A 23388-nucleotide genomic window follows, 5' to 3' on the forward strand; every position below is an offset into this window, starting at 1 on the left:
CTCTGGTTTGGGGGCAAAAATACTATTTCCCCTTCAAAAAACCATTATTTCACTGCTAACACAATAATATCACTTCCAGGGGCAAAGGAAATGACACCATTAAGTCGCCAAGGACATGAGAATACCACCATCAAGAGCCAGTGGCAGTGGGTAAGTTTCTCCCATCTATTCCCCCCTCCTCACTGACCAGGTGAATGGTGGCAGGAAGCAGCGGGTGGGGGGATTCCACCCCCCCCCCCACAGCAGGAGCCTGGCAACTCTATCACAGCTTTCATGCATATCTTTGCAGGCTGTTGCTCACTTTTTAAAATAAAACAGGAAACTGAATTCCATGTCATATACCATGTTTTGCAGAGGGGTTTATGCTTCTACAGAATTACAGCACATGCACAGCCCTGGCTCAATATATGTGGTTCATTGTACTTCTTGTCCCAGTAAAAAAGTTCTGTTCTGTTAAGTAGGCAGAATTGAAATACACTGCAAAGAACAAACGACCAGAATTGCCAAGTGTACTCTCAAATCGAACAAAGCTTGGGGGCCCTAGAAGTGAGTCCAGGACCCCATTCCCAAAGCTACTCCGTGATCTTTCTCTCTGCCCCAAACCATGCCAGTTTAGTGGACAAGGGTCTGTCGGTCCCACCTTTAACCTATGCCACAGAACAATGCCCTCACCAAAGGATATACTGCAGTTCTGTTGCAGGCCTGTGCGAATCAATGTACAGTTGTCTGTACTTTGCAAAAGGCTGTTGTCATGCCGTGGTCTCTTGCGGACAACTTTGGCAGCCCCATTGTCTACTGCAGTGCTCCATGTGCTCGTGGGGTTGGCCGTGTTTATTAAACGAGCTGTCTTATGGGGATGCGACAACCTGTTGAATGTTCCCATTGTGCTGCAAGCCATTCATTGGGAGCGGAGGCAGGGGGGGCGGCGGTGGAAACAGAGGACCAGCCATCTCTGAATGAGTCTGTGGGTCAGGAATCGGGACAGGACTCATTGAACCAGAGTCGCTGTGGATGGAACTCAGGCTGCCGCCATCAAAATTTGTCATTTTCTTCTTCATTAATTTTCGTTCTTTGGCTCTACGGTTCTGGAACCAGATTTTTACCTGGAAGACAAGCAAAGAACAAACATTTTCAACGCTAAATATAATTAGTATGTTAACTAAATCTTACCATACACTTATCCTGCAGTGTTGCTTTCTGGCTGAATTTCAGAATGCCTTCATGGCAGGTTCTCCCAGTGGCAAATGAGGGTGAAATCAGGAGGGTGGGTTCTTATTTCTAGTAAAGTTTTCCAAAATTTGTTGCCTTTTGGTGAGGCTGGTGGTGACGGTGAGGGAGACATAGAAATGATATCTTTTGTCCATGACATGTGACTGCATTAGCAAGCAGTGCCCCATTCAAAACCTCGCCCCCATCACTACAGATACACCCACTGACTTTTGAGTACATCCGCATGAAAACTAGCAGCAACGTGTGGGATGCAGTGGCTCCAGGAGGCATCACTTGTAGATTCTTATGCTATGCGTATGTCCTAGCAACAAGTCCTTCTAAACTCTGGAAAGGATTGTGGAGAAGTGAACCCCAGTCCAGCTTCAAGCACACAATAGAATTACTGCCTGTTGAGGGTCATCTCTAGCTTTGTACTCATTGCAACATGGAAGTTTCATCCCAGTCATCACAATAAACATCTACATCAAGTAGGAAAGTGACTGAACCAAGTGCGGGTAAAGATGAAGACCAAGAGGAACACATGCACGTCTGAAACTCACAGGCGGTACAGTCATGTGCAAAGGATTCTGGGAAACAACATAACAATGTAGGTTCAGTTTGGCAAGTCTGGAGCAGAGGAAGGCATTTCTGGTGGTTTCTCACAGTGTAATCCAAAGAACACTTGCCTGGGAGTAAGCCCCACTGAATAGTCCCAAGTAGAATTCCGAGCAGACCTGCTTCTACCTGAGTAGAAATACCTCAACCAATCAAGATCATTTTTGGCTGAATGAGATACCCTGAGCTAGGCTTGAATAGTTCCCAAGAAAATCCAGACCTAAAACCTTCCATGTTCTCTGAGAATTGTCCCTTTAACAGAGCCTTGATGTGTGGAAATGGGCTGTTGAAGCTTTTCATGGCATGGGGGTTAAATAACATCACCTGATAAAATCCAATTAAGCCTCTGTAAAAGGGGCAGGACATTTTTACACGGGGCTGTTGGCAATCTTACATCCAAGTCAAAATATAGCTTGTAGGCTGGTTTGCCTTTCTATCTCCAGCCTCTCAGCCACGCTGATTTTGCATTCCCCACCTTTGGTCATGCTTCTTCCTCCATGAAAGGCACTGGACATTTTTTCTGTTGGTAACACTGCTTGCACCACGGATTCCTTCCCCTCCCTCAAACCTTTGCATTTGCAATCTGTATTGTGAGATCCATCTGGCAGCAACCCTTCCTTCCTTCCTTCCTTCCTTCCTGGTACTCGGGAGCATGCTGCGGACCTGCAGGGGATCTTGTTTCTTTCCCTTTTCATTGATTTGCTGGGCCCAAGGGAGTGACTGCTGGGGGGATGTCTTGGCTGTGGTTACTTCTGGGCTGCAGTGTCCCTGGAGTCCTGTCCAGCTGAGTTCCAAGCTGGCTAAATTTAGATTCAGCCCGGACATGCCGCGATCTCCATGGGAGATGCCAGAACAGCACAGGGGCTTTGTTGCAATGAACTCACCGTGAATTGATTAGAACAAGTTGTCTTGCTAGTGGCTTAAGAGGGCTGAAGCTGTGCAAATGGAAATGTTTCTGTTATATCGTGGCAAGTTGTGAATTTGGAGATGTTCCCTTATTTCCCGCCTGATCCCTTTAGGCCGAAAAGCCTGTGTGGTAGTTTGGTTTCATTTTCCCTTCATGTGGTGGGCTGTTTGTTCTCTACCAAGCAGAGGCCAGGGAAGGCCCTGCTTTTGTTCAATAAAACTTTCAAACCTTTAGACATGGCGGGCTGAGGGGATTATTACAGTTTCCATTCCCTGTTTAACTGCCATTTTGTTACCAGTCCTTCATTTTGCCAGTAACAGCAGTTCGACCTGCAGGAGATGACACTTGGGAGACCCAAGCAGAGAGGCTGGGGGATCCTGAATGGATCTGCCCTCCCAAGGGGCTGGATTTCCTGATTTCAGAATGGACGCTTTCACACAGGGGGTGTGTGTGTGGTGTGGGGGGGAGAGATGGGCCTTTAACCCTCCCCTTTCCATAATTTTGCTGGATGAAACTGCCCACTCTCCTATGCTGTTTTTCGTGGGTGGGGACGGGAGGGTGTTTGTCTCCCCCGCTCCAGGGCTAATAACAGCTGGGCGGGGGCCTGTTCTTCAGCAGCATGGCACGTGGAAGGGCAAGGCAAGCCCCTTCTCTCCCTACAACGCATTCCTGATGAGAATTAGGGACTATAAGATCTGATTCTATTTTGTTTAATTTTATTTTATGCCAATAAAGGTATTGACTAAAAATAATTCCTGATGTGGATTGGACTTTTCTAAGGCTGCACTTTGCCTTAAAGCCCAGAGGTGGGTCACCAAAGCTCCCACTCTCGAGCAGGAAGAGTAGGCTTGTCTTCTACCAGGAGCAGAGACAGCAGAGTGGCCGCACTTGTTTCTTCTTTTCCCCACCTTCATCCCCAGGGCGCTGGCTTCTTCCCAACCACCAGCATAGCCTACATCGGGAGCCCGCCACCGTAGTCTCCATGCATTCCTTGGCTCCTGCTGACACTTTTCCGGGCTGCAGCCAAGTATTTTTAGAAAGTGAGGGGAACCAGGTGGGGCTTTTGCCCAGCATGGCTTCTGATTGGCCGTTAGCTGTACAGATGTTTTAAAAGTTGCTTCAGCAGCAGTTGCCACCACAGTACAAGGATCTTCGCTGTACTACCCAAAAGGCAGAGTCACAGTGCAATCCTAAGAAGAGTTACTCCAGTCTAAGCCCATTTAAATCAATGGTCTTAGACTGGGGTAACTCTTCTTAGGATTGCATTGTTAGTGTAGAATTGGGTTCCATTTCAAAAAAAAATTGAGAACCACTGTTCTAAATAGATAGAGCTGTGCTTTAACCTTCTTTTATACCCCATCTTTTTCCCCAATGGAGACTCAAAGGGGATTCTTCCTTTCAACAACAAGTAAAACCCAATGAAAAATAAAAGCCTAAAGGGACAATTTTAACAGCTTCACCAGTCATTCACTGGCAAAGCTAGAACAAGAATTTACTAAAATTCAGAAGGTGTGGCCAGGCAGAAGTCCTGCATTCAATTAACCTGCCTCAGGCAGCCACAGGCATGTGGGTATGGAATACTTTCCCAGACCTCCTGTCCAGATCCTAAAAGGTATGTGTGTTCTCAGAAGTAGTATAGTACCACTCTGTTCTGCTTGCAGTTGGCCTCAGTCTCCTTCCCACCATGCCGATTCTTGGCAAATACTTTGCCACGTGCGTAAACGGCCCTCTTGCATGCCGCGGCAAACATTTCAAAGATGCCTCTGACACTTTTGGCAAGTAAATCAGAGAACCCCCATAGCGACCCATTGTTTTGTGCAATAGTCACTCCGCCCAAGCAACTGCTTGGGGAAAACACAGTAAGAAGAGTTGACTCTCTGCTGGCAATCAGCCCTGCTGGAGCCCACAGGCGCTGCGTCTAGGACCCATGCCCCAAGGCCTCAGCTGAGAATGAGGCACAGGGTGAGCCCTTGCTTGGGACAGCAGCAAAGTACCTCAAATCAGCCTTGTTCTACCTGTATGGAGGAAAGTGTTCAGCTGCTAGCAGAAGAACTGTCTTGGTGTTCCAAAGAAGATACACTTGTGTTTACACCCTCAAAAATTTGGCCCAGTAAAGTATTACTTTATACATTCTGTGTTGGACAGGACATTTGAGGTATATAGTCCATACTCTACCTGTCTTTCAGAAAGTCTTAAGTTTGCAGCTAGTTCAGACTTCCTCCTGATCGTTATGTATCTGTTGTAATGAAACTCTTTCTCCAGTTCTAATCTCTGATGATCTGTGTAAACTACACGGTACTTCTCTCTTGTTCTTGTTTTTCCTGTTGGGAAAGACAGACAAAGCTAAAAATGTGCACAAGCATTTTTTGCCTGAAGATTTGATGCTACACTGATCTCACATTTATATCTGTGTATGTGTTGATTTGGTAGAATATTTGGAAAACATTAAAGTACCCATTTTTGTTGCAAAACATCGAAGTACCCATTATGACCTAGCTTTGCTTTCTTACCAGTAGTAACACAGTTTTTTTTATTTATAATCTCCCTTTCTTGCTGAGACTCAAGGCGGATTACAAAATATTAAGAGACCAGTCAGACTGCACAGGACAGCCAATGAACAATGTGGTAGGACTAGTTCTTTAGCCATTTTCCACAACATTTTATGCGCCTTCTCAGTATACTGTTAGCAACCATGGTGTCTAGAAAACAGTTATTTAGACTAGTACCAGAAATTAAAAGAACGTGTGCTGGAGCAACTAAAGCAGAAAATGGTTGTTGTGGATTTTCCGAGCTGTATTGCCGTGGTCTTGGCATTGTAGTTCCTGACGTTTCGCCAGCAGCTGTGACTAGCATCTTCAGAGGTGTAGCACCGAAAGACAGGGATCTCTCAGTGTCAAACTGTCGTGGTAGGACTAGTATTAAAGAACTGGAAACAACACAGATAACCACATAAGCAAAAAAGAGAAATCTGCCTAAGGCATGATATGCTATCCTGCAGAAAGTGAAATTAGAAAGGTAGAAGACAGGGCCATAAAAGGAGGGTGATGTATACAGTCAACACTGCAGTAGACTATAATCCTATTCCCTTATAAAAGAGACTTTCAGAGCTGTTTTATTATAGTGGTGGTGGAGTGAACTTGTGCTAAGGCAAGGCAGTTCTGGGGGGATATAGTAAAAGTTATGTCGGATATTTTACAAAGGAATATAAATAAAACCCCGGAATTGCTGTTATTATGCATGAACCTAGAAGATTTTGATAAAATGGACAGAGTTATGGTGTTTTATATGATCATGGTGGCCAGAATGTGTTATGCACAGTTGTGGAAGACTCAGGAGATACCATCTATGGAAGATTCGATTCTGAAAGTTCTGAATATGGCAGAAATGGTCAAGTTAACAAGGAAATTGAAAGAACAAGAAGAATTGGACTATACATCAAGCTGGGAAAAATTCAAGAAATATGTGGAGAAAAAGTGGGACATGAAGGGGAAACTGTGGTCTTTGGAGAATTAAAGGGGAGATAGAAACTTACTTAAGGTTAAAAGGGGGTATATTTTACTGTATCCTATTGGATTAGTATAGAGTTATAGTATTATAGTATTAAAAAGGTAAGAGTAAGATAGTATATTTATAGGGGAAAGTATAAGATTGAATAATAAGGTTGAATAGGTTATAGGGAGTATATATGATATTTTAGTGATGTAATAGAAAGATTAGATCTATAATATAGATAATGGGTATCTAAGGAATAGTATATTACACATATATAGGTATCTTTTTTTTTAGTTAGTATATGTACTTACTATATACTTATATAATCTTTATATTTTTAATTAAGATAAGTAGTATATTAAGCGTAGATAGTTAGGATAAGTAAATAGATTAGATTAGTATGTATAATATAGATATATATTATAGATTTTAAGAATTTATATGATATGGAAATCATATGGGTATGGAAAACTGCTGGGAGTCACTAGAAAAGGGGGGGAAGGATGAGGAAAATGCAATGGGGTGGAAAACGATAATGATTTTTATGTTTATGTTTGTAAACCCATCCAATAATTTTTTTTAAAAAAAATATATTATAGTGGTGGTGGAGACTGCCATCAAGTCATAGTTGACTTACAGCGACCCCTGGTGGGGTTTTCATGGCAAGAGACTAACAGAGGTGGTTCGCCATTGCCTGCCTCTGCAACTCTGGTCTTTGTTGGAGGTCTCCCATCCAATTACTAACCAAGGCCGACCTTGCTTAGCTTCCAAGAGCTGATGAGATCAGGCTCACCTAGGCTCACCAGGTCAGGACATTACAATTCTAATCCCTTTATAATTGATTGATTGGTTGACTGATTGAATCCCTTTATAAAAATTCTCCTTGAACATTTCTGTTTTGCACATTCTACGAAATGATAGAAGTGTGAGGATCTTCCTGACCTCCTTGGGCACGCCATTCCACAAAGGGGGGGGGATGATGATGATGTGTGGGACATTTTCATGGCACCTAGGCTGGGTTTGGACTCACCTAGTGGTAGTGTAGACCAATAGAAGAAAAGTGCAACCTTGCTCGGGGTGAGAAAATACCTTGGCCCCTGACTGGAAATGCATTGTCTGAACCAGTCCTAAGTGCCTGACTGCTTTGCAAGCCCTTAAAAATGGCTTTCCACAGTATTTGGTACTTGGCATTCCTCTCATCTTGCTTCCCACTACTGAGCAAGCAGATCCTTACTAAACAGAACAGGAGAGTCTAGCATGGGCTTGAATGGTGCTCAGGAATGGCTGTTGGGATAGTTCTGTTGTCCTTGCTGAAGGGGACACTTTACTTTTACCTTCTTGCAGGCTAGCGGGGAATTCCTTGGGCTGAAAAAAATGCTGCAATAGTCTTATATGTACTTACTGTAGACAGTTTGTTTTAATTGTATACTTTGTGAGCTTGACCTAGCCAGGCACTCTGAAGTCACTTGTAGTTCAAATGGAAAATGTTAAGCCCACATGGGAGTTCTTTCATGGGCATTAATGGACTTTAAAGGCCTTTATTTCCCCCTTGTACTTTTAAACCCCATCTTCAGTGATTTGGAAAGAATAACAGAATTGTGATCCTGAAAGAAAGCAGTGATTTTGGCCCTCTCCTAGGTGTTTCTTGAGCAATGGCTGTTTGTCCAAGAACAGTGAAAAAAACCTTCTTCCCTTCTGTAGGTTTTAATGAACGCATAAAGGAATTATGCTTCTAGAAAGAAGTTTCTCTTAACATATTCAAAGTTGCGTTAGATTGGAGAAAAATGAAAACAGCCTCCCCCTCCTCTAATGCACATTTGAGATCAAGAATTGAATCAATGACTACTACAATAACTAAAGTAGGGGAGATTGTGTATTATTTTCTACTGCTTTGGCAAACTGTGATTCTGAAGAACATAGACTGCACCTCTTTTACCTAAAACCAAATGATTTAGCATCTTGTGATCCACAGCCTGTCTGCCAGTTATGGCAGCTGAGCAAGCGCTTGACGAACCTGGTGTTTTTGCTGAGGAAACAGGAATAGGCTGGAATCATCAGGCACTTTGTATCTGCATTTGCCTTGGCGGGTGGAGAATTGCGCAGGTCACTTGAATGCAAGAGCTCTTATTTGTTACAGGTCCTTTCCTATAAGCATGCAAAGGGACAGGCTTGGTTTTGTGTGCTGATAGAAGTATAAAAACTGGAGAAAACACCTCCTTTAGTAGAAAGGCATGATTCCAACACCCAGGTAGTCCTATATTTCAGTCTTCCTTTGTGGGAACTGGGTAGATCACCTGGCAAAACGTTGCTCATCTGGTATTTGGCCCTTGTTACACTAGCTATATTAGGCTACTTCAGTTATTCTAACAGTCTGAGCCTCAGTTTGTGGAGGGGGAAGGGGAGGGTTTTCCCACTGGCCATAAAATTCACAGAGCATTTCTTCGGAAGGCAATAAAAGCAACTAGAAGGCCTCTTTATTTGCTGTGAAAATCATCGCCCTTTCCGGCAATATAACCAGTAAAGAATAGGAGAAGGAGGAAGAGACAGGGATGCATATCAAAGCCGGAAGAAGTGTTAAAAGGGGGTCTGGTGCTCGAGATGGCAGATAGGCCTCTGAACTAAAGACAATGGAACAAGGGAGTGGGGGGAGAGCTTAGACCTCACAACTAGTTTACAAAGCAAAATAAATTAGCATTCAGACTGGCTCTCCTTCTTCTGGTCTTTCCTGCCGGAGAGACGCTTCTGTTTTAGATCACTTCACATCTTCCTCTGAATTTGTCTGCATCTGTGAGTTACACATGGACACTGCAGTGTGAGATCTCCATTAGGCCATCTCGAGCTTCCCGATTCCCATTGGGATTATGCACAGAATCGGTTCAGCTGAAACAAACTGCCCCAAAGGAACAGAGAACAGACTCTAATAAAATTCCAGACAAAGAGCCAAACAAGAAGGGCACTAGGAGTTGCGTGTTCCAAGCTCCTAGCAATTTGAAAAGCTCAGCTCACACATGTAGGACATATCCCAACCTTCAGGTGGGGATTGGAGATCCCCTAGGTTTATGACTGATCTCCAGGCTACAGACATCACTTCCTCTGGAGAAAATGGCTGCTTTGGAGGGGGGACTCTGTAGTATTATACCCTGCTGAACTCCCTCCAACCATACCATTCCCAGATTCCACACTCTTGGGAATTTACAGCTGTTTTGCTTATATTACTCTATACATTGTTAGTGCTGTTTACATCCATAAAATAAGTATTTTGTTTCTTTGTCCTAGCTTTGGGCTGTACTTCATCTGATAGTGAAAGAACAAGGTAATATGAATTCTAGTACAATCTCACCATTTTAACAACATATCACTGAAAACAGAATTTTAGAGAGTTCAAACAGCTCTCTGGGATATCTCCAGAATCCTTACAACAGCCCTGTAAGGTTGGCCTCAGTACCATTGTCCACGTTCAGTGGGTTGGGTGGTGAGAGGGAATGGCTTTTGTAAGGCCTCAAGATGAGTTCACGGCAGAGGCAAGACCAATTCTTGGTCTCAATAGCCTCAATAGGACACCACAGATAAGAAATCCACTGATCTCACCAAGTTAATGATGCCCTCAGTTTGACAGGATAGTATGTTTCTCCTCTAATCCATTGGGGAACCTAAAACCTGGCTCATTTGGCTGTACTTGAATAAATTGCTTTTCCCGGAATAATAATAAAATTTTATCTGTCAGGCTTGCCAATCAAAGAATTGAGCAATGTGGTTAGCAATTTCTTTTAATTTGCAGGGTTGCTTCAAAAATATGATATTGACCACGGAAAGCATCCTCCGAGGCAGCCGCTCATCACGGGGAAGGCTTCTCATGATGCTGTCATACAGGAAGTGGTTAAGAACACCCGTTCCTACACCTGTGCCGGCCAGGCCCCATTTTGCTTCCCAAAGGCACATTGTTGGTGATATAGATCAAGGCTTTGGATGTCTAACCTGCCCAATCCAGAGTTGCTGGGAACCAGAGTTAAACATAGCAAGAAAATGATTCAGTCTCTTTGTCCTTCCATGTCCCGCCCCCCTTCTCCAAACACTCCTGCCTGATCAGGTGCTTCTGAGAACCTTCTCACCTGCCTCCCCCCACCCCATGCCACACAGCAGAAGAGCTGCTGTAGCATAGTGGTTAAGTGATTGGGCTGCGAATCAGCACTCTGCTGGTTGGAATCCCACTCCTGCCATGAGCTCAGCAGGTGGCCTTGGGTAAGCCACTTCTCTCAGCCCCAGCTCTCCAGCTGTATTGTGGGGATAATAACAACACTGGCTTTGTTCCCCACTCTGAGTGTGGTACTAATCTGTCCAGAAGAGCCATTTATAAGCACACAGTTATTATATTGTTATTGTTGTTGTCAGGAGTCCCGTGGCACAGAGTGGTAAGCTGCAGTACTGCAGTCCAAGCTCTGCTCACGACTTGAGTTCAATCGTGGCGGAAGCCGGTTCAGGTAGCCAGCTCAAGGCTGACTCAGCCTTCCATCCTTCCAAGGATGGTAAAGTGAGGATGCAGTTTCCTGGGGGAAAAGTGTAGATGACTGGGGAAGGCAATGGCAAACCACCCCATAACAAAAGTCTGCCACGAAAACGTCATGATGCGACATCCCCCCCGTGGGTCGGTGCTTGCACTGGGTGCTTGCACAGGGGACTACCTTTACCTTTTTACCTGTTGTTGTTAGCAGTTCCCTCAAACACTGTTCCCCAGTCACTGGATTATGCACTACATGTGGGTGCTGCTGCAAATGGAGGCCCTTCTCCTCTCTAAAGTAATGGTTAGGAGGACATCTTTCCTGATGCTGCATAATGAGCTCCCCCCAGCACTGATTCACCCCAGGCATTTCCTTTCCTGCATTGTAGCATCTGAAGAAACAAGCTCTGGTTCATGAACGCTCCTGCTGGAATAAATGTCCTTAGTCTTTAAGGTACCCCTGGACTTCCGTTTGATTTTGTCTCACAATGTAGCAGTGCTGCATTGCACAAAAAGCTGTGATAGATGTGATTTGGGGGATGGGGGAGTGCTCATCATGGGGCTGCCCCTTGGAAGGCACACCAGCTCTCACTTGAGCATCCAAGAGTTGCACTCAGACCCCGATCGAAAGGATCCAGCATTTTGGCTTGCTCACCTCCCTCACCCTCATTTGTGTTTCTCCACTTGCAGCTTCAATTGACCCTTTTCCACCCCTTCTTATAAAAAATCTGCCTCATTGTCACAAATTTGGTGATGTGATAATGGAACAGGTGCAAAATTTTACTGCTTCCTTGATCAACAGCTCCCCAACAATACCACTATTATCACAATCACAACTGAACAATTGTGTTAGATGTTTGGCTTGAAATTCTACATGTGCCCCAATAGCAACTTCAGATGTGTTTTGTACTAAAATTGACTAGCCAAGTTGGCAAAATCAGAACAAGACTCTCAACTAGACGCACCTATCACTTAGAATTGTGTCTGTCGTTGCCCAGCTTCCACAGGGACCCCCAGACCTCAAGGTCTGCCTGCCAGCAAGTGCTAATGGTGGTGGTGGAGAGTGTCTTCAAGTCATAGCTGACTTATGGCGACCCCTGGTGGGGTTTTCCTGGCAAGATACTAACAGAGGTGGTTTGCCATTGCCTGCCTCTGCAACCCTGGTCTCTGTTGGAGGTCTCCCATCCAATTATTAACCAAGGCTGACCCTGCTTAGCTTCTGAGATCTGACAAGATCAGACTCACTTGGGCTAACCAGGTCAGGGGCTACTGGTGGTACCCCCTCCCAATCAGTTGAAGTTAAGGGGATACAGAAACGGGGTATTTTCTTCAGCATCATCCACCCTCTAGAATCAACTCTCATGTGGAGGTAAGAGAGGCTAATGTTCTTAAGCAGTTTTGGAGCAGATTGAACATTTTTCTTTTGCATGACATTCTTTTTTATTGTTGTTATGAACTGCTTTTAGTGCTGCAAAGGTGGAATAGAAATTATAAAAATAAATACTCAACCTTGTAGGTAGAAAGTAAATTGCTTTTTGAACAGCCAGGTGCTCAAACTGGGCACTTGTGCCAGTAGGGACTGTGACTGGGGCTTGCCAACTCTGGGTTGGAAAATTCCAGGACATTTGGGGGTGGAGCCTGGGGGGGGTCTTCAGCTGGGTATAATGCCATACAGTCCCCCCTCCAAAGCTGCCATTTTCTCCAGGGGAAGAACAGATCTCTGCAGTCTGGAAATCAGTTGTAATTCCAGGAGCTCAGCAGACCCTACCTGGAGATTGGCAAGCCTAATTCTAGTCCTTTCTTTAGGACACATCCATACAGATTCCCCCCCCCCTCAAATTTGGGATGGATAGTATGAGGAGGCGGTGGTTTTTAAATTGCGAACTTGGTATCCCTGTAGCTCCTTGAAATCTTATCAAAGATCCTTTAGTAATGGGGGAGCTTTCCTGGGAGAGAATATTCCCAGCTGTATGGATCATGGTGTGGCCTGACCTTCTAACTTCTCAGGAAAGCTTCTAGGGAGTGCAGCCCTGTAGGCTGCTGGACTCCAGGCCACGAGCAAGCAGGGACCTAGAAAGCTGACTGGCCACAGGGGATGTCTGGCTCAGAAGACATGAAGGGAGGTGAGGATCCATGCAGGCTGCTGGCTGCCTCACTCTTGCCTCCTCCCATGCTGCCACTCAGAGTCTCTCTACACAAGACATCTGACACATGAAGAACATGTGTCGGGAGATGCAATAGTAGCCGGGAAGGGTAGTTTAAAAAGACAGAGCCAGCGGCAGAGCAAAGGCTTTACTATACACTGGAGCGCTGAAATGCCAGACGGGAAACTTCTCCAGGTGCAAGCCCTGCTCTGGAAGGCAGCTCCAGCCCATTTCCATCCCTCACTGTTTGTGATCCCACACAACTGGGGAGGCAAAGATGAAATTGACAAACCCTCTGAGGCACGATCTCTGCTGGCACTGTCTTTTTAAACTGTGCTTCCTGGCTAACATTGCATCTCCCTACACTTGATGAACACTCACAGAGGCATCTCATGTAGAGAGACTCTCAGCTCATTAATGAACTTGTTTGTTTTGCTGTAAACTGCTTTGTGAAATGAGGAAAACACGCGGGAGTTAAGCATTCAATTAAATAAATGTGTTTGCCTTCCTGATCCGCCAGCCATAGGGGAGTCTTGGCCGGGCTCTCAGGGTTTGAGCTCCAATGGGCCTGACCAGCACAGTGCGAGGACGGAACAGTTGCCCCAGGGTGTGGCCCCCCCAGGACCCTCCGAAATGCGTTCGTTCCTGGGGGTGGGGGTGGCGGATGCATTGATGCAGAAGGAGAAAAGTCCAAACCCCACCAGTACAGGGAACATCTTGACATGTGGCTGCTGACCAATTCAAGCAAATGTACAGGATCCAGATGGAAAGGGGAAAAGTCCCTTGCTGTGCATGCTGGCTGTGGCCTGTTGTTCTCCCCTCCCCTCCCCTCCCCTCCCCACCAGTGCCTCTACTAGATAACCTCTGGGAGGAAAGAGACCTCTGCATTTTTTTGCCCCTGGTCATTCAGATTTACCCCTATACTAGTGACTCTCAGAAAAAGTTCAAAGCTGTTCTGATTTCTAGAGCGTCCTCATTTATTTACGTCAATTATACCCTGCCTTTCCCCCCAATGGGGACTCAAAGTGACTCCCATCATTCTCCATTTTATCCCCACAACAACCCTGTGAGGTAGGTTAGGCTGAGAGGGCGTGACTGGCCCAAGGTCATCCAGCAAGCATCCATGGCAGAGGGAAGATTTGAACCTAGGTCTCCCAGATCCTAGTCTGACATTTTGACTACTAAACCATGGTGAGATTTGTTTCAATCAGATGTGGATATTTCTATTTGATTTTTAGGTTCTACTATACTCGGAGTGTTGTTTGTATCAGCTTGTGAATGATACTGTGTATTTCTTTGGTCAGTCAACTTGAGCCCTTTGGGGTTAAAGGCAGGATATAAATATTTCAGATAAATAAATACAAGTGGCAGGGTGCAAAGTGGGAAGGTTTGGAGGGGGAGGGCGGATTTAGAGACAGGGGAAAGCCAGCCAGTAGCTGACCTTCCAGGGTTGGTTTGCAAGAAGAAGGAGGTGAGAAGCAGCCCGGAGGAGGAGGAGGAGGGGGAGGGAGGAGTGATGAGGAGAAGATGCCCATGGAGTTCTGAGGGGGGGGCAACAATAAAGTCTGCATGTCTGGAAGTTCTTGAAGGTAGTCCGTAAGCACGTCTTATAACAGGGACTAACTACATGTCACAAAGGCCTCGGGTTGCTTCTGGGTCTGCCAGGAGGACTATTTAGTCAGACGTTTGTGGTGAGTTCCATCCTCCGCTTGCAGTTCCTGGCTGCAAGGCCCCGATTCAGATCAGAACTGCAGCATGTAGGTCAAGGGGCATAAGTCTTCTCCCGCACTATTTTCCCAATCTGAAACAGCTCCAGGGGGATACCATTTTGCCCCACTTGAGAAATCTACATTTACCTCATCAGTACAAATGGAGCCCCCCCCCCCGGGGCCATTTCAGGTAAAGAAATGGTGCAGGAATGGGGGCACAAGCTCCCTTTCCCTATGCGTCACGGTCCCAATCCCAACTGGGCCGTTGTGCTTCTCAGAACTGAGTTCCCAGCCAGCAGGGAACAAGCAAGGTAGGTCTGGTTGAAAGAACTTGTGGTGAACCGGAGGACTTTGCAGGCCCTTAGGCAGAGGAACTGTTGACCAGCAGTTTTGTTACCATAAAGTATGTAAGGAAAAGTGAAAGAGGAGTCTTGTGACACCTTAAGGATTAACAGGTTGATTGTAGCAGAAGCTGTTCTGGGCTCAACCTCGCTCCATAAAAGAGGGAAGTAAAGCTCCAGTTGGTGTGGTCGGGCACATGCATGCACACATGGGGTGGGGGTGGGGGTGGGGGTGGGGGTGGGCCCGAGACTGAACAGTGAGGTTAAAAGGCTGTGAAATGCAAGCAGCTCAGTTCATGACATCTGTTTGCAGACCTCCTGCATTTCATGGCCTTTTAACCTTACAGTTCTCAATTCTTTTTCCTCTCCCTCCCTCTCTGCCTCTATTAACCGCAATTTCAAATCATGCATCTGACAGAGTGGTCTTTAACCCTCCAAAGCTTCTGCTAAAAAGACAGTGGTCTCCTAGACAGAGTTACTCCACTCTCAACTTACTGATTGCATGCAGCATAACAGAGCTTGCTTCACACTGAGAAATGTTTATGTGGTGAGTCTATGCAGCTATTAGCTGGCTTTAGGTTTCCACTGCAGCCACGCCCTCTTTAACTTCACCCAGGTAAGTGAATGGTTGCCAGTTACTTCCACTGCGGAAAATAAAGCACTTGGGGACCCTGGATAAGGTAGGGGAAAACTTACTTTTGCTGTTGACGTTAGGCAGCCCAGCCCCCTTGCTCAGAGGCCCCACCCAATATGCCTGGTATCTTCCAGTCATAGGCAAGCCCCCCAACTCCTGCCTTCATCCTGCCTGTCATAGTGGCTAGTTGCTAAGATCTGACACTGTGCAGCTTGGGAACTTGTGCAGTCCAATTTTCCTGGGCTCTTACTCAGTCCCCCGCCTCCCAATCTGTGTTGCAAGCAAAATATCTATTTGGCTTATAAGAGAGAAGTCCAATATAAGCATCCCTCCGTCTCTCCCATTTCACTGCTTGCCTTGATGAATACAGTGTCTCAGGCGAGAGCACTCTGTCTACTTTAAGCCCAGATATCACTCACGCAAAGGCATTTGGTATCTCTTTGACCCTGCATCTATATAGAACAGGGAGCGTAGGCTGGCAGGAAGTTTCTGTGATGGGTAACATAAAGGGCACCCTGCCAGATCACACCTAGAGCATGCCTTGCTATGCCACATTCAGGACCAGTGGGCAACAGACATGTTTGAGGGCTCACAGGCATAAAGCAAAGGCACGTTTCCAGCACCTGGGATTGTGCATAGCTACATGGCTATGGGACTGTTAGCCTTTTGTCAAAAAATCCAGAGTAATGCTGTGTATAAGAGGCAAAACACATTGAGAGCAGTGAATCAAACAGAGATAGCAAAGGATAACATTCTGTGCCAATTATGAGATTAAATGTTAACCAGTCATTGGGTCTGGCTGCTGTACACTTTAGGGTTCTTAAAGAACTCAAAGGTGAAGTCATGGATTTCCTAACAAAAACATGGAACATGCCACTGCTACCTTTCCCATGATACAAGAAATCAACTGACAGATTCGGAAACGAAAAAAACCTTCTTCATGCAACAAATAATAAGTGGAATTTTAATATGGAAAGCCAGATATTAAATATGCAATATATAAATAATATGTATAATACACATGCTACTTATATAATATGTTATCAGGGAGGCCAGGCATGGCCTGGCAACCAGCAGGAGCCCAGGGGGGAGGGTGAAGACATGAGTGGCACTGTTAGTGATGGTGTGATGACATTTCCAGAGCAAACACGGAAGGGATGTCATGCCTCTCTAGGATTAGCTGGAGAAACCATAGAGTTCTCAACAATCCCTAGAGTGGACTGCTGTTGCATTCCTTTTTTTCCTGGAAGTGACACCACACCATTGCTGATGACATTTTAAAATATTATTTTTCTCCCACCTTCCACAGAAGTGGTAATGGGAAACAGGAGCCGAGGTGAGAGGAAAACAGCAGTCTTCTATGTTATACAGAAATAATTAGTATATAGAGACCCAATGTGGTGTAGTGGTCAGAGTGCTGGACCTGGGAGAGCCAGGTTCAAAAACCGCCTCTGCCATGCTTGTTCCATTTCATCCCACCCCCACCCCCTTTCTGCCGTATTTATAGAGCAGGCCAAAGTGAGTCCGCAAGTATCAAGTAAATTCTAGGCTGGGTGAGATAAACTTTGAGTATTTGGCTTAATGTAAAATAGATAAAAATGAGACACACGTGATATATCTACACTCTCAGATCAAGCATCTCTGCTCATGCTTCCCCTCCCAAAGACCATTTTCTTCTTGCTGTAAGGAATATTCTTTTACTTTATGCCAGTCTGTCCCACACTGATTTAAAAAGCAACAGTGTTTGTTCTCTCATGAAAGATGCACTAGAAAAACCTTACTGTCACGCAATCTGCCATCAACAGTTCAAAACAGACCTCTGAAGGCACAAGCAGGCTGTGCACTGCATAGTGCCTTCATGGCCATAAGCATGCCCACCGGATACCCTCCCCTCTCAGAAACTTAACTTCTAATGACTAGAGACAGGAACGGTGAAGAACAGCTACTCACTAACAACATTGCAACCATACATTGCATGAAGACAGAAAGAGAGACAGCGATTTACTGGGAACAAGGAGTAGAAAGTGGGGACTGTGACAGGTAAGCAGGGACAGCTGGAAGGCAAGCTCCTGCCAAGGCTTTCCTGCACCACAACTGCACCTATCCTAACTTGTCTGCACAAGTTCTTCTCTTTTTGTTCTCATTGGGTTTGAGTTACTTCTGAGAGTGGGATTGGTGCAGTAGGGTAGAGATGAGTCAGCACCAGGAGGTCCAGTCGGGGTGGGGTGGGGGGATGGGGTGTTGCTGTTGTTCTTATTCATTATAGCCTGCCTTTCTCACTGAGAATCAAGGCAGATTTCAAAATATGAAAAAGTTCAACTAAGCAAAGACCTCCAATAAACAAAGCAGTAGTACTAGATTCTAGAACTGGAAAAACTATGCAAACAAAAAACAGTCTAAGGCATGTCATAACACAATGGAAAAAGGGGCTTACAAAGTTAGAGGATGTTCCAGTGAACAAGTGAAGTGACACGTACCATAAGCACTGCGATTGATTACAATCCTATTTTAGCCCTTGTGAATGTGACAATAGGACTTGGCAGCAGTTCTCTTGAGGAGCAGCAAAAACAGGGAAACCCCAAGCTCTTTCTGCACAGGAAAACAGCTTGGGGGGGATGGCAAGAGCATTTCCTCTCCCCTCAGCAGTGTTTGGCACCTATTTGGGCTCTCCTCTGCAAGGAACACAAGTTAGTTAAGTTAGGTCCAGGCACCCCAGGCCTGATTCTGCTAGTTTGGCCCTGGCAGTGAAGTGGTGGTCTAGGGAAGTTGAGCAAAGTGGTATTTACTGCAGGAACCCTGTCTACTTTAAGCCTCAGCTTGTTTCCAGGGGAATAGTATTTATTAAAAAGTATGCCCATTATCAAAATGGAGCTCTGAACTGACTGGTTGGAGTGGTCAAGCTGTCTTATACAGGAAATAATCATACTTACTGTGTTGCAGTTCTCAAACTTCCACATGTGATTAAAAATGTTCACCTAACTCCCAAATCCACCCCTCCTCCCTCTCTGGCACATGCTATACCTCAGGGACAAAGGAATTATGGACCCCCTGGAGTACTCTGGCAGAGCCCCCTGTGGTCCCTAAACCTTGGCCTTCGTTATAGCACTTTCCAGTGAACACATATACACATGGAGCTGCCTTATAATGTTTCAGACCCTTGGTCCATCAAGATCCTGAAGAGCAGCTGAAATCAAGAGTAGACAACGCTGAGCTGGGCAAAGCAAAACCCTCATTTAATATAAAGCAACATGGTATGTGAGTGCGCTTCTCATCAAGAAGCCCTTGATTAAATTCCATGAAAATGGAAGATTCTCTGTTGTCAACTCTGAGTTGGGAAATTCCTGGAGATTTGGAGACGGAGCCTGGGGGGGGGGGTGTTGTTGAGGGGAGGGACTTCTGCAGGGTATAATGTCATAGAGTCCACCCTCCAAAGCTGCCATTTCCTCCTGGGGAACTGATCAGTTGCAGTTCTGGGAGATCTCCAGCCCCCCCCCCCCCCACCTGAAGGCTGGCTGGATACCCACATTTGGGAAAAAAGAAGAAATTTCATCTCGCCCCAGAGGGGACAGCAGGGCTGCTGCTAAACGGACCATTAAGTGGGAGCTGATGCACATCGCAGACGTTGGCCGTCTCCTGCATTTGGCAGCAGTCAAGACACTTGATGACATCAAATTCTTTTTGCTTTATTGAGAGGTGAATGATACAAATCTACACTTAAAATACTGTAGTATCCTTCAGCTCTTCCCCCTACCCCCCCCCCCCCAAATAATATAGACTTGGAGAGCTGAGCTTGTTTTAGAATGACCAGCCTCCTTCTCTATGAACATAGATCCAGAGGAATTAGCCATGTTAATCTGTAGTTGCAAAGCAGTAAGGGGTCCAGTGGCATCTTTAAGACTAACCAACTTTATTGTAACATAAGCTTTCAAGAACCACAGCTTTCTTTGTCAGATGCATCTGACGAAGTTGGTTAGTCTTAAAGGTGCCACTGGACTCTTCTCTATGAAGAAAGACTGAAGATGTTTGTAGTATGTGTGTGTGTTTCAGCGGAGTAGTTTCAACATGAACAATATCTCTAGGGAGAACATGACAGAGGTCTATAAAATTATGAGTGGCATAGAGAGAAAGAGTGGATACAGAAAAATACTCACACCCCCCCCTTTTTCTGTTGCTACTAAGATTCAGTTGAGAGCACTAGATTTAGGACTGGCAAAAGGAAAGTCCTACTTTAACAAGGGTGGATTGGATTGAATCAAAGTCAAGAAAACATTTCTGTTGTTATTTAGGTGCTTTCTTAATAAAAGTTTGTGTTTATTTGATGATGTAGCCATAAAAACATACTGATTCAAAATTAAACAGTCTTTATGCAGCCTATGGGGAGAGGGTTCTTAAATTAGTTTCTTAAACATTTCATTTAATATTTCACAATTTTAGAAAATGCTACGCAATACGTAACTTGCTTTACGTAACTGAGTGGTGACAACTTCATATTGGATCTCTTGTACAACCTGCAGCCATAACTGGTTTTTGTAGGGTGGGGATCCACACTTGCTAGAAATAATAATAATAATAATAATAATAATAATAATAATAATAATAATAATAATAATAATAATAATAATAACATTCGATTTCTATACCACCCTTCAGGACAACTTAATGCCCACTCAGAGTGGTTTACAAAGTATGCTACTATTATCCCCACAACAAAACACGCTGTGGGGTGGGTGGGGCTGAGAGAGCTCTGAGAGAGCTGTGACTAGCCCAAAAGGGGCTTCTTTTTTCCAAACATCCCTTTTGGGTTTCAGGCCTTCCTCTTCCCTTTTATCTTATTGCAGGCCAGCCTCACACGAAAAACCAAACAGCCTCCCCCAGCAGCAAGGACTAGTTAGGGGCACCAGGCAGATCAGAACTCCTTGCCTGGCATTCTCAATTAAAAGACTGATGATGTTGTTCCCAGGTATAAAGAAGCCCATGGATCCGGCGCCTGGCCCCCAGTGTCAAGCCGTCACAGACGTTGTGCTGTGTGATGACAGAGGAAGTTTTTCTCAGAGGCATCCTAGAAGGGGAAGCTGCCTTTCGTGTGGTCATCATAGGGTCAAACATTCAGTTTTAGGAGATGACACCATCATTGCCACAAAAAGCAATGATAGACTCTGTCTGGGGTGGCTTTAAAAAGACAAATTCATGGAAGAGAGGCTCATCCTTGATGAGACAAATGGAGCCTCCACAATTAAAGACAGTGTACCTCTGATTCCTGGGAGAAGGGGCCAACAGAATGACAGGTTTGCTGGTGTGGGTGGGTGGGTGAGCCAAGGCATCTTGCTGGCCTTTGTTAGAGGCAGACACATGCTCGGTCTGGCCCAGTAATGGAGTTCTTGTCCACTTTTACAGTGCCATCCAAAAGTACAGTTATACCTTTCTGAGTCCATGGTACTTGATAGGCCTGGAAAGGTGTTCCTCTGCTTTGGAATGATATGGCTCATCTGCGAAACACCTGAGAGGTTTTTATTGGGCTTCGCTTGTGCTTATCTATTAAAGCCCCACACTTAGTTTCTTGGTTTTCCACTGAGAGGCAGGAAATGTTTTATGGAACCTCCTCCACACAGCGATGCTCTCCAGCGTTTCACGGATGAAAATGTACACTGCATAACCATTGTGACAACAACACACCCATCTTAAGGATAAGGACCACCATAGTTATTACGGTATAAATTGTTAAGAGCGTGAGCTCATTCTTCTTAGGTATAACTGGTGAAGATGCATCTCTAATGCATGGAAGATTGTTAGAATAAATCTGTAACACTCTAATCCGTACTCAGAACAAGTAAATCCTATTGAGTCCAGTGGGTATACCTCTCAAATAAGTAGCCTTAGTCTTCCTCTTTCTTTGATAATTTATACTGCAATCCTAGAGTTACACCCTTCCAAACCCACTGGCATCAGTAGCATTCTGTTTAGGATTGCACTGGCAATAATAATTTGAACTGCCAATTTTTGCCTGGGTGTCTGTATCCCCAAGCTTATGAGAGGCTTTATAACTAATAAAACTGTAGTATCTCAGTATGGATTTTAAATTCCCTAATCAGGCTTTTCTGTGCTGGAAGTTACATTGTTATTTTAATGGGTTTGGAATAGATGCAACTGAATAACAGTTACATGTTGAATTTTTTAAGACTGGGTTAGCGCAGTGCACCACCACTGTTCTTAAAAACAATTCCACTCGGAGGGAAGCCAGACTGTCTGCCATGCCGCCCTGGTACCACTCATTTTACAACTTCCACTACCTGCTAGGAAATGCACGCAAACCCCAGAGTTTCTTGTGGTTGCTCAGAATTCTGAAGGTGACCGCCCTCTTGATGATGTAGCTCTTTACAAGCGGAGTTTTGTATTAGTAGGGAAAGTGAAAGGCAGTAGGAAAAGAGGAAGACCTAAAATGAGATGGCTGGATTCAGACAAAGAAGCCACACATCCTCCAGTTTGCAGGATCTGAGCAAGTCTGTTAATGAAAGGATGTTTTGGAGGTCTTTCATAGATCCGAGGCAACTTGACGGCACATAACACACACAACACCCTGCTTGTGATGCCTGGATAATGACTGAATGATATTTTGTAATGTGACATTACTCATCATTTCCCTCTATTCTGGTCTATCATCAAACAGACTATTTCCCTGTTTGGGATTGTACTTTATAACACTCACACACTCTGGGCTTCCCCCCACCCCTCACACACACATTAATGTTTACCAGCTGGCTATTAAAATTCCAGAGAGTTACCTATCAGGAGATCAGGTTGGTTCTCACTGTTAGATTCCTGCATTCTCTGAAGGGTCTAGCATTTTAAAGGGAAGGAGGCCCTTTCATCCACTGTTTGCATTTGAAGTGTTAATTTTTGCATGAAGCCCTGTAATTCAACATAGGATCAAGGTCTGGTGCTATGGTCCTCCCTAGTCCCCTTGAAGATATGAAGCTTCAAGTGAGCAATGCAAAGTGCCTCCTTGAAGTTTGCTTCATTTCTTTTGTTATATTTACTAGCAAGAAATGTAAAAATGTGTTTCTCTTGAAATGGTAGTGTGTTGTTAACAAAACATGCATTCTTTTCTCACTGTGGTGTTACCTTAAAAAGTGCTCTTGCCGTTCTCCCCCACTCTCAGAAGTGCCTGTTATATTTATCCATGATGTGATAATTTTAATTGGTTCCAATTTTGACATAAGAAGGCCAATAAATCAAAGTCATTCTGCAATAGCAAAACCAGTGGAGGAATCTTAGAGGAGGAATCCCTTTCCTTGTGGCACATTTTTTCCATTCCCTCCTGCCTTCGTGGGAGTAGGTTAGGAGGAAATCTGGCAGAGAATATTGCAAGAGGTTTCTTTAGTATAAATTAGCCTTCACCAACATACCTGTGGAAGTGGACTGGGCTGTTTTCCTCATCCATTCGTAAGAGCTGTGTCTTGGACTGTGAGGAGAGATTTGCTCTGTGTTAATTGTATCTACAGGAGGCAAAGCCCCTGATCCCCCAGGATTCAGGGAGCTGTAATTGCCAGAAGTGTAGGAGATCTGCCCAGGAGATGATCCGCTCATGGGTGTGGGGGTCGCTGTGCTGGATGGTCCAGGTCCATGATAAGCATTCCAGTCCTCCCTTTGCAGGCCGTAGGGTGGGCCCCAGCTCCCAGCCGGCTGTCCACGGTTGTCTGTAGTACTTTGCACCTGATGGTATCCCATGTAATCGCTATAAGGTGTTGTGGAGGCGAAGTTTTGCACTGGCAGGTTGTGACTGTTGCACCTTAAAGATCCTGGATACATGCTGGCTTCTTTTTCCAAAAGATAACTCACATACAT

At 45.0% G+C, this 23388-nt stretch overlaps 1 protein-coding gene across 1 annotated transcript; it reads right to left on the reverse strand.

Moving 5' to 3' along the window:
• Positions 1–848: 848 nt before the first annotated feature.
• On the reverse strand, positions 849–23388 carry LOC129341327 (homeobox protein CDX-1-like). The gene is made up of 3 exons (XM_054996456.1): positions 22950–23388; positions 4907–5052; positions 849–1103 (listed from the first exon to the last, which is right to left on the reverse strand). The coding sequence occupies exons 1-3, from the start codon at positions 23386–23388 to the stop codon at positions 849–851; spliced, it is 840 nt and encodes a 279-aa protein (XP_054852431.1).

The sequence above is a fragment of the Eublepharis macularius genome, chromosome 13 (genome assembly GCF_028583425.1).
Source record: "Eublepharis macularius isolate TG4126 chromosome 13, MPM_Emac_v1.0, whole genome shotgun sequence".
NCBI lineage: Eukaryota > Metazoa > Chordata > Lepidosauria > Squamata > Eublepharidae > Eublepharis > Eublepharis macularius.

Coding starts and splice junctions, on each gene's coding strand:
- LOC129341327 (XM_054996456.1), bottom strand. CDS start 23,388: ATGTATGTGAGTTATCTTTTGGAAAAAGAAGCCAGCATGTATCCAGGA. Junction 5,053..22,949: donor AGCCCAGTCCACTTCCACAG/GTATGTTGGTGA, acceptor CTTTCCCAACAG/GAAAAACAAGAACAAGAGAG. Junction 1,104..4,906: donor TAAGACTTTCTGAAAGACAG/GTAGAGTATGGA, acceptor CTTGTCTTCCAG/GTAAAAATCTGGTTCCAGAA.